The 16,358-nt window shown below is 34.9% G+C and overlaps 1 protein-coding gene across 1 annotated transcript in view; it reads right to left on the reverse strand.

The window, feature by feature from the left end:
- Positions 1–7,550, reverse strand: part of RALYL (RALY RNA binding protein like) — a 35,367-nt gene extending 27,817 nt beyond the window's left edge. The window contains exon 1 of the mRNA XM_015823666.1: positions 7,402–7,550. Within this exon, the coding sequence (XP_015679152.1) occupies positions 7,402–7,438 (37 nt within the window). The 5' untranslated portion in view covers positions 7,439–7,550. The remainder of the gene's footprint in view (positions 1–7,401) is intronic.
- Positions 7,551–16,358: the final 8,808 nt, after the last annotated feature.

Below are 16,358 nucleotides of genomic sequence, written 5' to 3' on the forward strand. Positions count from 1 at the left end.
CAGCCCAATAATTCTATAGCTTCTGTAACTAAATTTGGGTGGCACTAATCCACCGTTACTGCCATCAGCCATTTTTTTCTTACTGCCAATATCCTGTCTTCTCTATTCTTAATGACCTATCACTCAACTGTGAGATAGGTGGCATATAAATTTAATAAATGAATAAATATCATCTTCTTAGTCTTCCAGGCAGCAAAAATATATAATGACTGGATATAGATAGTGCTGAAATGCATTTACTGGTACTATATCAAGTAAATTTATTCTATTCTATATTTCTATTTTGGACAAAACAGTAAACAGATAGGCAATATTAAATCATGTAAACTATAAAAATACAAAGTAGTTCATCACTGAATCCAATACCTTTCCCCACATCCCCTTTTTTTGAGAGATGTTCAAGAAATATATTTTTACAGCTGATTTAAACAGCGGAGCTTTACAGCCGAAGTTAAAAATAATCATGTATATTTTCTATTTCCATCAATTAGCAACTATAACTCTTCCTCTTTCAGGTGCCACTTACATGGGAAACATTATTCAGATATGGGAAATTATTTAGAAGCATACTGCAAAGAACAGCTTTAGCGCTTAGGGATTTAGATTCAAAGCTCAGCCATTTTCAGTCACACAGGTTTATTAAAGACAATATTAAAGACAATCAGTTTATTAAAGACAATTGTTTTGGAAAAGCCAATTATTTTGAGTGCTTTATATTTTAGCTTTCACTATCTATTTGCATACAGCTGTAATAATTCATACTTAGTTGAAATTTAAGGATATTTTTTTCTCTGATTACTGCCAAGATAGCTTTAAACCAGATTACATGAAATATTTATCAATGGACTAAATACAACTTAATTTCTTCTATTGAAGGAGGCAACAATTTCTGTTTAAGAAATCATATTATTTCAGCTACTGGATTAATTCAGTAATCCGAATTATCCTATTTATTTATTTATTTATTTATTTAATCCCATTTATACCCCGCCCTTCTCCCGAGGGACTCAGGGCGGCTTACAGGTAAATAAAAACAGTACAATACAATAAATATCTCTAAAAGCCAGATTAAAATATATATTAAATAACCTGTATTAAGTTTAATATTATAAAATCCCTTTAAAATCCCTATTGTATTAACTCAGCTTCAAGAAAAAGCACATGGTATGCAAATAAAGCAGATCAAGCCTGGCCCAGCATATTTTTTCAGAAGACAGCAATGGGGCTACACAAGAAGAGGCCTCCATTCAAATTATGATTTCGTTTCTGAAATGAGTATACTTATCAATATATAGATTTAATTAATTCCTGAACCTAAATAACTCCTTTGCACACTATGATGTTCAATCCAAGAATTTTTAAAGTAGTTTTGGCTTTCTTACTCTTTCCAATTTACGAAGCTATTAATTTCATTGGAATCTATCTACTTATCTATGAAAAATGGACATAAGATACAATAAAACATGACGAGTTCAAATGAACTTTGTATTGTTAACCCTACAAATGTGTTGAACTTTAATTCCTAAAAAGCTAACTGGGTATAATAGTCTTGAGAACCTATAGAGCATGACTCACAATGTAATGTAGTGGTTAAGATGTTGAATTAAGAATAAGGAACCTCAGGTTCAAATTCATCTTTACCCATGGAAAAAAATCACTCACACTCGTGCATCCTAGCTCACAAGGTGGAAGCAAAATAAAGATCTGTATAAGCTGCTTTATGCACCAGACTTCTTGAGATATGGTGAGATATGACTCTAATGAATAGGGAACAATAGTCGAAAACACATAGTGGACAGTAAATTAATATTCAGTATTGCACAATACACTATTATGAATAAATTTTTAAGCTATGTATAAAGAATGCTAAACCAGAATTTGTTTAGATGACCCTAATATCCAACACTGGAAACGACACTATATTATCCTATGGATATTATCCTTCACCATTATTTACTGATGGGCCCTCTGAATATCTGGAGGTCCACACATTTACTATTCCTTCCGTATATGATTTGATGAAAAATTCAACATAATGTAGTTGGTAAAAATACTTGAGTTGGGCTGAAATCTGATACAGTTTGAAACTATAAAGTGGTCTGATTTCACATGAGAAAGAAATGTTGAAAGTCTTAATTCTTTTTTAAAAATATGTTATTAAATTATTTTTCTAAAAATAAAATAGAAATAGAAATAAAGACAATGGAAAAAAGAGTAAGAAAAAGGTATAAGAGGAATAAAGTGAGAGAAGAGTAAGAGGCAGCAACTTCCAACTTTTTCTGGATTTTCTCCATGAAGGGGAAAAATGAAAATGTAATTTTGGGTTTTCATGATTAAGTGGGTTAATGCTATAAAAATGACCAGTAGATACTATTTGATATAAATAAAAAGTTGGTACTGAAACTCTTATTCCTAATGACTGACTGCTTTCATAATTCTCTACTTTTGGATGGTTAAAATGTGACTTTATTTCCTGAAATAGCTTTAAAATGTTATTCTTGAAAAAATAACAATTGTAATTAATGTAATACATAAAGCACAATGACACCTTCTGGCATTTCTCATCTCTTGTAAATATCTTGGAAATTTTTAGCTCTTTCTGATATTTGGTTTTCTTGGATATAGATGAAATCTGAAAGTGTTGAGTTCCAATTTGCATAAAAGATTGGAGTTGTCTTTTATGTGAAATGGGAAATAGGGTAGCAAATTGGAGAATAACTGCAGGAGGTTTCAAATCATATCAAATGCTAATTTCTATCTCCCTCCTTGGCACTTAAATCTAACCATAACTGGTTATACTGCTTATCTCTTACTACCGGTTACCTTTTCTTCAAGAAAGATAACCATCAGAAATACAAAATACAGGAAATATGTGAGATGTAAACAGCTCCCTCATTTCTTTTGGAAAACTGCATTACAATTTTGGTTCTCTCCGGGACTTAAAAAAAACATTTAGGATATTTTTATTTATAGGAATACTTGGCTTATAGAGAAATTTTTACCTTGGATTCTAAATGCTGAGCTTTCCATTTTAACTTCATTAGTGCACTTTGGTTTCTGATTGTTTTTATTGATTTTTTTTTGACATTTTTAGTCCCTAATTTTCAGCTGCAATGTCGAACATATGTTGGGCTGATCCGGCAGAGTAGAAATTAGAGTAGAAGCAAACAATAGTATTAAAACACAGTGAGTCTAGCATTCAAGCGGCTTGCATGATGTCTACTGTAAGTTTTCCACATTGTCTGGATTGCATCTTTGACAAATTCATTTTGAAAATATTGTAGAACTGCATTTCTAAGATAGTAAAAGTATAAAAAATGAACAGAAAAATATAGGAAATAAGAAAAGAAGTGAAAAAAGAAAGAAAACAGAATTTTGATTTCTGCCCTTCTGTTGACTAATTGCCACCTACTCTTTCACTTCCCTTTTTAACTCTTTTGAATCCCCAACTGACAAATAAGTTCCGATCTACAACATAAATTTTAACATCCTTGGAGAACTTAAGAATGGTTTATCAGCCTAGCCTTGATTGAGTTTTAGGACAGAAGCTTCATTACCTGTTTCTTGGCACAGCTGTCTAGAGAAATTCTTCTAAACATGGGCAACTCTCAGAATTAGCCGAAATGGCTATGCTGACTGAGGAATTCTAGAAACCAAAATTCATCTATCAGAAACTTAGTCAGCATGGTAAAAACTATACCAAAACTACTCCTCATGGATAACTGTGGTGAGATAAGAGGAACATATATTTATTATAACAGTACCATACCATACAATGTCCTGAAAGTGAAGCAAATAATTCCCCAAAGGTAAACTGTTTTATATGAAAATAAATAACAGATAGCCCTCTCCCCACTCCTCCATGGAATAGCACTATGCAAGCAAATTAAAAAAGGAAATCAGCTGCATCATTTTCACCTTTGGCAAAACACAAATTGTGACATGTAAAGAAAATTGGCAGAATGTTCTTAATGCTGCGGAGGAAAAAATCAGAATATTTTAATGTTTTAGGCAAAAAAAAAGGGCTTGGCAATCCAGGATTTATGATTAAAGTAGGATAAACGAACAGGGAATGAGTTCTTTAATGAAACTATACTATTCAAAACAATAAATGCAGGAGACCATTTCATAGAATTTGCAAATATTGAAAAGCATCTGGCCCAACTTAATCTTAAATACTATGAAAGTATAGGAAAATTTGATCCTACATCCTACTTGCAAATAAACTTATGGAAATAGAAATTGATTGAGCACAAAATAACTGGCATGTAGTTGTAATCCATTGCTCTTCCAAGCAGGATACTTGGATTTGTCAAAGTGGCCACACCCAAATTTCAGATGAATTGTGAAAGAGAAAATTGACTACTACTATTACCTTTCAGACAAGAAAAATCATAAGGAGAGGGAAAAGAGAAAAAGAGAAAAGTGGACATAAACAGACTAGGCTGCCACAATGATACATGTGCTGCCTTGATTAAGAATATGGCAGATATTTAGGTAGAAAATTCTGGCACAAACAAATTTTATCTTTCTCTCTCTTTCTCCCCCCCTCTCTCTAGCTTTGATATTTATATTTACCAACATCTGTTGAGCACAAGTTTAGATAATGTTTTTGATAAAAATATAATCTCATGTTCATGAAGTGTAATATGGAGTTGTAAAGAAAAATCTTCTATTGTATAAAGCTGTAAATCTTCCAGAAACTGAGATGCTACAATTTGTTTGCATTTTTTTTAAATATAAAAAGTAAGAAGACTAAGACTAAATTTCAGAGGGTCATTTTCAATGACAAAGAATAGTCTCATCATAATTTTATCTCCCCCATATTGTGGCAGGTGTACATATAGGCTATATCTTACTATTTTCAGTGCTGTCACCTCTGAATTTTTACAATTACTGTAAGAAAGCTACTATCTTCCAATAATGTGAAAAATGCTAAGAATATTCACAAGGTAAACTGTTTGAATAAAATCTACATTAAGGAACATTTCCCTTGTAAACTATGGGGTCCAGACTTATTCATACTTACAATAGTTCCCCTAATTAATTTGAAAGATCGCTACGAGAAGAATTTTACCAATGACAAAATTTAATTCCATTTTCATGGATATCTTCCTGGAGTCTGCATTGCTTTTTCATGCCAGAAAGAAATGCTTAAATGGTGATAATTTTATTGCTATTACTCCAACTATTTTAACTGTTAAATTTCAGCATGCTGTTATATTTGCTATTTTTATTGAATAAACTAGTGAGAACATTTACATTGGTGGGTGGCATTGAAAATTAAAGGATTGGCTTGCCAAAATTATATCATCACATTTCAAATTTTCTTAATTAATTAACTATTTTTAATTGAATTAAATTAGTTAAGTATTTTTTAAAATGGACTACCGTAATTTCCAGTTCTTTACAGGCTTCCTGTGCAAATCTCTTTAGATTATTTACTATAACAGATAGTGCTACATTTCCCATAATCTTATTACGTGCTGTGAATAAAATGCATTTTTGAAAATAACTATGACAGACAAGCATTAATTTATGTTAAGCACATCTTATTAGATATACAGAAAGTATCTCAAGAAATATTAAAAAGTTAGACTTAATAGTCATTAAAAAACCAGGAAGTTATCAACCAACATTAAAATATATTTAGGGAATCCAGTGATTAGTAAATGTTCCTAAATGCTTTCCATTTTCACAGGTACACACACTCATTGCCCAAGCATAGCTGTCCAGTTATTTTAGAATATAGCTCCAATAAACATAGTTATAATAGCCACCATTGTCAAGTATTGTATGAATTGCAGTCCAAAACATCTGTGGGTATCAAGATATATGACAAGAGCAAGAAATAAATAATTTTGAGCTTGTATTGTGTGGGTTTAGCAGGAATATCAACCAGAAAGATGAAAGAAAATTTGAACCAGAAATCAAGAACATATACAAAACCCTACTAAAGTTTCTATATTATTAGCCATGTTTCTGCCAAGATTGATCTAACATTATGATTCAATGATACCAAATGTGTCTTAAACGGCTTTCTTCCAATATTCCCATTATTTCTTTACAAAATAAACTAGTTCTTAAAAGCGAGCAAATGAAGAAAATCAAGCTCTGGTACCAAATAAACATTTAAGTAAGTCAAAATTGTATTTGCAGGGTTTTCATTCTATTCAACTTTCAGTATCTAGGTTCTCTTCGTATGTACCATAACATTTTAAGATAGATACTGCAGAAAAAGCTTGGTATTATTCAGTGCAAAGCAGACAGGAATCAGCAGTGTGGCCAGCCTCAAAGTTTAAGCCGCCACTGGCAATGTGGAAAAAATTAATGGTCTTTAAAAGTGCATAATTTCCCCTTTTGTTGTTGTTGAATGGAGCATTTTTTTCATGATCAGAAGTACTTTCTGCTACCCGGAAAAGCATTTATAAAAATAAACAATTAAAATTCTTAGACTGAAGATGCTCACATATTAATAATGCATTGGCATCTATTTGTCTTTCAGTCTAAAATTTCTGTTTACTTTTTAACCATTTACAAAGCAATCCCACTTCAGTTACATCATTTCTGTGAGAGTAGATGAAGGGACATCTCCTTAAAAGTCAATGGCAAAACTTGATGGATTGATAGCACTGCTTACTTTAATTTCCACAAAATTAGTTTCAGTCTTGAATTTGACTCAGATATACAAAAGTAACCAGATACAGCCTACTCTTTTAGTTGTGGCATTATTTTCTTGAAGAAAATCTCAAACCAAGTCAAACTGATAATGAAATGAATTATTTACATTAATCTCTCTTTATATTTGTACATCCAGTTCTTTTTTTCCGTTGCCTCAGTGTGTTTCCTTCAGAAGTAATGCATAAAAATGAGGACACTTGAACTTCTACCATTTCTAGGACCCTTAAGTCAATTTGGTTAAGATAACAGAGGGAAGAAAAAATTATCCCGCCTTTTTAAAAGGGCAAAATTCCCACCAAATCATTATGTTCTGAATAATGAACACTGAACTAGTATGAACTTGCATTTGATCTCTATTTCCTTGTGGCTTTTATAAAGCAATCACTTGCTGATGGTTTCCATAGTAACAAGGGAGCATATTTTTTTTTTTTTTTATTACTCCTCTTAGGATTTTTCCTTCACCTAACAATATTGGCACTATAGCGTCTAAGCTCTGAAAATCCTACTTATCTCAGTACACAAGAAAGTAAGGCATAGTTTTTAAATTAGGAAACATTTCCCTTCTGTTCATGTGCGCTCTCTCTCTCTCTCTCTCTCTCTCTCTCTCTCTCTCACACACACACACACACACACACACACACAGAGAGAGAGAGAGAGAGAGAGAGAGAGAGAGAGAGAGAGAGAGAGAGAGAGAGAGAGAGAGTGATCCAGGCTACTTACATCTTTGGTGTCTTCGCTTGCTCTTGTACATAGTCATTCTGAAAAAAAGGCTGCTATTCAAGAAGCAATGATCTCCAACACCGAGACAAAAGAGACACGCTGTGCTTTGCAGTGAAGCAGTTGCTCATTCAGACAAGGTAACCAGCATCTCTTACTGAATGCCAGGGTAATACCATTTTCCTCAAAGCTTGGGGAGATATGCTGCTCTGCTACCTTGCATGCAACTCAGGGATAAAAGGAACCTTCTCCCACCCACCCCCGTGTTCCTGTAAATGTAGTGCTTTCATTTGAGAACCCATGTAATGTAAAGAAACACATATTAAACTGTATTCCTTTAATAATGCAACACTGGCATCGCAAAGGATGACTTCAGTGTTTTTTCTTGGAAATCATGTTTGTAAAAGGAAGAGATACGGTAATAGAGTAAATAAATACACATCTAATTAATAGCTGATTTGGTCATGGAGAGAGGTTTTTTTTCCACAGGAGAAAAACATATCTCTCAAAACAAAAACAACTAAGATTAACAAAGATTAACAAATTAACTATTGTCTCACAATTGCATTTTCAAAATAGTTTTTTCTTGAAGTATCAATAATACAGGATGCTAATGTAAAATATCACTACTCATATGAAATCAAAGAAAATAAAACCCCAGGGCTGTATGATTGAATATGCAGAATCAGGAACATATGTTAATTGTTCCTATTCATTTTTGTCCATGATGTATTTTCTTACACTTCATTCCTGAAGTTAAAATATTATTATTATATGGTTGGTGGCACTGTGAACCTGATGCTTATACTGGATTTGACATTTTTATCCACCTATTTCATCTTTCCCAAGGACCTGGAATAGGCAAATATTATTGTTTGATGGTGTTAAAAGTATCATCACAGGAGATAAGCTGTTCTGAGTAAAGCTATCTTTTGCAACTGACTGATGTAAATTTGTCAGTGCCAATGGTGTTCCAGATGTTTTGGGATTGCACACAAGGCACCCATTGGTACTATCTTTGTTTTCTTTTGCCACAGACTTTCTTTTATTTGTAGGTCTTTGTGTTTTGTGATTTTACTCAGTTCTTTCTCTTCTCTTCTGCTAACTCCAGGTACTGCCACATCCATTATTCAAATTATAGGACATATTATTCTTTCAGTTTCACTATTTTTCTGCTATTGTTAGTAAGGGTCGCACATTTCAAACTCTATATCGAGTAGTGATTCTATTTGAAAATAATGGTGTTTTCCCATACAGTTTCAGATTGTCCATGTAAAGGTGGGATAAGTTTGCAGATACTTTTGATATTTTATAGCCATGGCCCAAATTGTTCATTATAGTTTTTGGAAAGGGTCTTCTTGAAAGATTTCTCTCTTGATATTAACCTTTTCCAGTCTGTCATCATTGCCCCACAATTTTGTCTTCCATTCATTATGTCACTAATCTTTGCACAGAGCTTCTAACGTTTCTATTGTTATTTCTAGGCACTTGATTTTCCAGTCATGTGCAAGGGAGTTAAATACTTTTTTGTAATCAATCCAAACTATATTCAAGCTGGTCTTCCTTCTCTTGCAGTTTTCCTAATCATTTCATTAATTAGGGGCTGATTTTTTTTGGTCCTCTGCTATTGGGCAGCTTCTTTTCTACTCAAATGGAAGGAGCTTGTTTTCAACTTGATGCTGTTGGACTGCATCAGCCATCACAGCAAGGTAGGAATTTGAAAGTTGCTGGTGAGCAGGCAATGGCCTGTACTTGACTGGTTCTTTCCCTTCTGTTGGATCTTTCATTATCACGTAGATCTTGCTAAATGTTAACCAATCTTCAGTTTCACCCCCTTGTAGTATGTTGTTAAACTGCTTGGCAATCAGTGAGTGCAGACCAGTGAGATGCTTCAACCAAAACCCATGCAGTTCATCTTCACATGGTGCTGGTCAAATCTTGATCTTCCTTGCCCTTATCTCTATTATTTCTGCTGTTATTAAACAAACTTTCATTTCAACTTCTTTTTTTATTCTTATTCACCTCAGTTATTCAAGCTGCATTCTTGTTGTACATGTTTGGGTTGTTATATCAAGAACTGTTGTCAAGTATTGTTTTTTCTTTGTCAGGTGGTTGATTCATTGCAGTCTCTTCATAGATGGGTTGATAGAAATTGGAGGCACTACCTACAGTGTCCAATTTCAGCTTTCTATCTGCTAATCTTCTTGATTATGGCTGCTATTTTTTGCTTTATTGTTTCCAGTGCTTCCTTGAGTTCCCTTGTTTCTAGGTGATATTCTAGCTTGTGCTTTTTTGTAAAAAGCTTCAATGCAGACAACTTTATTCTGTTGTTTTTGTGCTGTTCTAGATGCTCAGTTATTTTTGTTTCAATTCATCTTGTTTTTTAGTTTAGAGGGCTTTGTTTTTTCTGAGAAGAAGGTGCCTGGATTGGGAATGTAAATGATTCAAAAACTATTCTAGCCTTTTCTACTACTGACTCTCTCTGGTTTGCCTCTACAATCTGAACTACTTCTGACAAGGCTTCAATTTCTTTGTCCTGGGTAGACCTTTGCAGTTCTGCTTCTGTCAATACTTATTTTGTATTATAAATTGATGTTGATCTGCTACCCTCTGTTATTTCTGATTCTGGATGTTGTTGATTTCAGAACTGATCCATTCTTTTTTGATATTCTTCTTGGACTTGATTTGAAATAATAATATTATTTTTTGTTTTTGGACTCGGTATGTTTGAAACAGGCAAACAACTTCTCCTCAGTAGTCCCGTAGCTGCTGACCTTGGTTGTACAGGCAACAGTTCCACAGCTCAATTGTCACCAAACATCCAGGAACTCCAACACTAGAACATTCCTTATTGATTCAGGTGATAACCTATATGATACAGGTTTCTGTAAATTACAAACTACCATATTGTTTATAGAAGAACACTCTTTGCTTGGCTCCTCTGATGAAATCTATCCAGTATGTTGAACTTCTGGCATAACTCTCATCCTCCTCAGAGCATGCAAGTCCTACAAATACATCAAAGCAGTGCCTCATTGAAGGTTATTGTTGTTTTTGTCACAGTTATTAAAACCAGTTTGATACAGAGGTTAAGTCATCAGGCTAGAAACTAGCTGACTGTGAGTTCTAGTCCTGCCTTAGCCACAAGCCCAACTAGTGGTCTTGAGACAATCATGTTCTCCCAGCCCTAGGAAAAAGGCAAAGGCAAACCCCTTTAGAAAAATCTTGCCAAGAAAACTCAGGTGCTTGCCTACGCAGTGTCCAACAAATGGACACAATTTAGCAACAGAAAAAAGTTATGATGAAAAAAAGTTATAAATATACTTTATATTTTTGATGATCCTTTATTCTTTATACTTTTGGTCCTGTTATCAGCTAAATAATTGTGAAAGAGTCAATAGTTCATGAGAACTATTAGTATACATTTTGTGCCTTTAGCTAGGTCTTCAGCTGATTACTTAAGTCTATGGTGGCAATTTTGTCGCTATAACTCCATTTTGTCTGTTTACAGTTGTGAGGAGCCAGCAGCTAACACTGATTTTATTTGATTGCCAGGAAAGTCTCTTTTTTACCAGACAGTTGAGCTGTCATGGTTCCGACAGACAGAGACAAATAAAGCAGAACTCCAAGGCTTGCAAATCCTTGAAGAACATGTTTATTAGTTATAAAGTATCAGCACATCAAAAGTGAAACCAAGTCTGAAGACCCACGTAACAATTCCCCAATACAAAGTTAAGAAATCCCATCTCTAAAGCTATGCAAGCAACTACATTCCCCAATACATCTTCTTGGTGGGCTTTTCACGAAATGCCCAGCCTGCAGTCTCAGGAGCAGCAAATGATAAAGGTTTATTTAGACTAGTGAAGCACCTGGAAATCCCCCCTCCCTCCTTTCTATGTGTCAACTGAAAATGAATAAGGAAGATGGCTACAGCCATACTCATTTTTAAAGTTGACATGAGCATCTCAGTATCTTTTCACTTTGCTCTTGTTCACTTTTTTTTATTAAATCTCCAACCAAATCAAAATATTTGATTGTCTACAAAGGGATACTATGCATTTGGTACCTGAAGCAGTGTCTTAAACTTAACTGGAGAAAATTTCTCAAGAATGTTAACAGTAATTTGAGAAAACCATGTACATTTTATTGTATCCTCCAAATACAGTGAAGTAGTATTTTTTTAAAGGTCACTCATATTTTTTCCCTTGGTTCTATGAAAGCAGAGGTGCTAATGTCAACAAAGACATTTCTTATTGCTTGCATCAAAAACAATACAGCAAGGATCAACATCAGAGGCTTTGATAGACTTAATGAGGAGTTTGCAGCTAGCGATAATGATGCCAAAATTATCATGACACAAGCTCCACCCTTTTGAACATACACTAATACTGTAGCAAATACATAAGGAATATAATTTGCATTGCAACATATATTCTCTCCCTTTGTATTCTTGGATGTCCATATGAACTTGTTATAGCTTTGCAAGCTAGAGTTAACAATTACATTCTTTATTGTTTTCAAAACTGAGACTTTAGCCAGTTTTGGAAATTGGCTTTACTTTTTTTATTCCTAACACTGACACACAAAATGCAAAGCTATGTAGCTTTTTAAGCTGAATTTGTAGATGGCCTTGGTTTCTTCTGTTTATTATAGTACCTTATGAACAAATATCTACTAGCCAAAGAGAATAAAGTAAAAAAACTCAATTTATTCTGTCACAGACCTTCCTTGAATTACAGTATCTACTGTGGTTGAGCACAGCCCTGCAGTAGTTTTATCACTTCAGTAAGCCAAATTCGTTTTGGACTGTTTGAAATCTTATAAAAAAATGAGAAAGTTACTTCCATCTTGTAGCACTGGGGGACAGATGAGACCCTGCGGTATTTTGCTACCCTTTATTGTGGTTTTCTGTTCCCAAACGGACTGAATCTCAACTGTTCTTTCATATTTCTCTTCAACAGACATTCAGTACTGTCTACACCAGAGCAAAATCAATCTATGATCAAGATGTATGTATATACATTTATTTGCAACCATAGATTGTAGCAAAATTCATACAAAATTACAACAATCCGTGTCAGTTCAATACATCCCTTCTGGTATTAACAGCACTATTTGTCAGCAAGTGCTTTCATATTTTCCTCGCAGTCACTGCAAACAATGCAGCTTGTTTTGTTACATGTTCAGCTACATCAGTCAAAAGAAAATAGATTTTTTCTTCTAAACTAACTGATTCAGTTGGATTAACAAACATCATGAATCTAGCTCTAGGTTCTTGATATAATTTGAAATGTAATAAGTAATGGATCAAATCTTCCTTCTGTGAGTAATGATCTGGACATTATTCTTTTAATTCTTTGGCTCATTCTTAACAATTTGGAAAAAAGTAGTTTTTATAAATATATCTTTAGGGATATTGATAAATTCTAAAGCTACAGAATATGGTGGTTTTTAAAGGATTTTCTCCTTATTGATGGCTTTAGAAAAATTAACAAGTATTGTACCAGAAGACAGGATTTGGTTTATAACTTTTTCATAAGACCGATTACGTATGTCTGAAGGTTCTAAATATTTCTGAAATATCTGAAATATCTAGTATCTTCAGCATTTTCCACAAGTGATTTTTTCCCCTACATAGTAAAATCTCTGAAAGGCATTTTGTTCATTTTTTCCTAGTTACCATTTCCAAATTGATTAATTAATGGAGCTTCATAGTTTTTCAGAATTCATTAAGTGAATCCATTCTTCTGACACTGAAAACTGGTAAAAAACACCACAAATTGTGATCACATGAGAGTGAAGCTATAACCAGTTGTAAATAGAAGACTGTTTCCAAGCACCTGAAAAGTGATCATGTGACTGGTGGTGCCATTGTAATTTTGAGGATGGGTCATAATTAGCTTTAAAAAGTTTCTGACAACTTTGAACTGTTGTTAAACCACCAGTCGTAAGTTGAGAACTACCTATACTTTAGCCACTGTTTTTGAATTTAAAATAACCTCTTTTTAGCTACAATAGTTGCTTTAAATTTAGAACACTTTTAAACTAAAAAAATTGGGGGGAAAATAAAAACTGTTGTAAATTGAAACAGTTGTTTTGCACAGCTATTTGAAAGATGAAACCAGATTTAAAATTATTTGGAGTATAATGTCCTTACTTAACTGGAATTTCTCACATCTGCTAATTTACTCACCCAGCACTTTAAGTAGTATATAGCAGTATTGACATTTAAGAGAGTTTATATTTGTTTATTTGATTTAATTTGTGTTTCATCTTTTTATTCACTTGCATATTTAAAGTTTTTGGGTTTACTAACAGTGTTGAACCATAAATTGGCCCAGTGAAAAATTATTTTCTCCTCTCAGTTCATTAATTTTTAAATTAATCCTTTAAAAGATATTTAAGCTTATAATGAAATCCCAGGCATTTAAACAGAATATTTAGCTGATACTGAAACAGCAAGTAATTTCCAGGTTAATCAAATCAGAAAATGTGATGCAAGAAAAGTTGGAATATAATAACTTGATTTTCACTGTCCTTCTTGAATATAATGGAGGTTGAACCTAGAACAGTGATGGCGAACCTTTTAGAGACCGAGTGCCCAAACTACAACCCAAAACCCACTTATTTATTGCTGGGTGCCAGGTGGCCCACTAGGTGGGCGTGGCTGTGATGGTCATGGCAGACTGAGTGGGTGTGGCCAAGGTGGGCGTGGTCACCTTGATGTTGCTCGCGGGGAGGGACGGCTGGGCAGGGTTGGGGGAGATCCAGGGGGTCTCTGGCAAGTGGGGTGGTGGGCAGGAGGCTTGTACTGCAGGGTGAGGTGAGGCAAGGCGAGGCAGGGGTGCCATTGTCACAGGGCAAGGTGAGGCAGGGGCCGGGGCAGCTGCTGCCTGACACCATCGGCTCCCACACACAGAGGCAATCACATGGGGGGCGACAGTGTCCATCAGCAGCCACAGCCTGCCCACCCCTCGACTGGCACACTCTGGGGCTCCACAGCCCACCGCCAGCAGTTCAGAGAAGCCGCCTCTGAGCTGGACGGCTGGCTGACAGCTGAGGAGGCAATGCAGTGGGTCGTGCCCGGGAAAAGGAGAGCATGTGAGGCCAGGAGGGATAAGATGGGGTGGAGGGAAACCAGCTGTGCATCCGGCCACGTGGGACCTCAGCAAGTTAGCGGGCGGTTGGTTGAAGAGGGATGGTTGCCATCTCTGGGGCATGGCACATGTGCCCATAGAGAGGGCTCTAAGTGCCACCTCTGGCACACGTGCCATAGGTTTGCCATCACTGACCTAGAATCTTCTATATGCTATTACTGTTATACCTTTCCTTAACATAAAAATAATAGTAATTATTAGATTACTATAGATTATTATAAAGTTAGATAAGGATCTACATAGATATTTTCTTTGAGAAGATTCAGATAATCACTTTTGTAGAATTCTTTAAAACCAGCAGGTACTATAAACACATTTATAACTTTAGCATGTTCAAAATAATCAAGACAGATTATTCTTAGAAATTCTTACAATAAATTTAGGAATCAGTGTGGTCTTATTTTCCACATGCTGCAGAGTAACAGTTAAGCTGAGAGAAATTAATTTATTTCACTGCATTTCAATTTCTAAACTGAATTGGGAGCTTAGCTGCTGACTATCTGGATCACAGCTGTATAGGTCAATTTCATGCACTACATTCTATTAAACCTATCAGTCCTATCAGTAGAGGATGAAGTTGTCAAGGTGGTGGTTTCCAGGCTATATAGAATGATTAAATAAACATATTGCAGCTGCCCAAGGCCATCAAGCAGGTACTTTTTAATCTGGACAAGTAGGAAGAAAAACCTAACCTGGTTTTTGTTTCCCCTGCAGGAGACTCTTTCTTTCTGAAGACAGCTGACTGTCAACTTTAAAAATGAGCGTGGCTACAGCCATTTTCCCTACTCATTTTTGGTTGACACATAGCATGGAGGAAGGCAGGTTTACCAGGTGTTTCACTAGACTAAACAAATTTTCTCCCATGGAAACCAAAGTCATCGGCTGCTCCCAGTACTGAAGGCTGGGCGTTTCGTGAAAAGCCCACCAAGAAGATGTATTGGAGAACGTAGTAGCTTGCATAGCTCTAGAGCTGGGATTTCTTAACTTCGTATTGGGCATTGTTACGTGTCTATTCAGACTTGGTTTCACTTTTGATGTGCCGATACTTTGTATCAATAAACATGTTTTTTGAGGAACTTGCAAGCCTTAGAGTTCTGCTTTATTTGTCTCTGTCTGTTGGAATCATGACACTTGCCTAATTTAAAATTCAAGCTCAACTTTTCAATAATTGACCAGAAACAGGGAACTTATGTTAAAAAGTAGAAAAAAAAGAACAAGTCAGAAAAATGTTTTAACAATAGAAAAACAAGTTCAGGGAGTGGAAGTAATAACGGAAGTAGGAGACATCATATGGCATGCAAGAATATATTTTTTCAGTGCTCCACATCAAGACTACTAAATCTGTTAACAATTAATTTATTAAATTTATAGTATACTTTGTCTTTCCTCCAAGAGCTCAAGATGGTATGCAGAGCCCTGCCTGCACTAATTTTCTCTTACAAGAACAAACTTACAAAATAAAAATATGCACTTTTCATCAACTGAGGTTTCCTAGAGAGCCCATAATGCATATATACATGAGAAACTCCAAACACCCTCTACTTGACAACCAAAGCGTGAAGGCCAATCAAATGTACTATTTTCAAGAGCCTAATTCTGACACTTAGAATTAATGACCAATTCTGCAGTTGGCTTCTAATTAGAAAAGTGAGCAATCTTGTTTTACATGAGTGATGGAGAAATTCTGAGGCAATTTTAAAGAGCTCAACATAGGCTCAGTATGCAAAACATTTTGATTTTCCCCTTGTTCCTGATTGGTTTGCTTCCTGGAAAATATTTCTTTAAATGGAGAGCCTGGTTCTA

Source organism: Protobothrops mucrosquamatus, unplaced genomic scaffold, assembly GCF_001527695.2.
Source record: "Protobothrops mucrosquamatus isolate PMUCROS unplaced genomic scaffold, P.Mucros_1.0 scaffold1944, whole genome shotgun sequence".
Lineage (NCBI taxonomy): Eukaryota > Metazoa > Chordata > Lepidosauria > Squamata > Viperidae > Protobothrops > Protobothrops mucrosquamatus.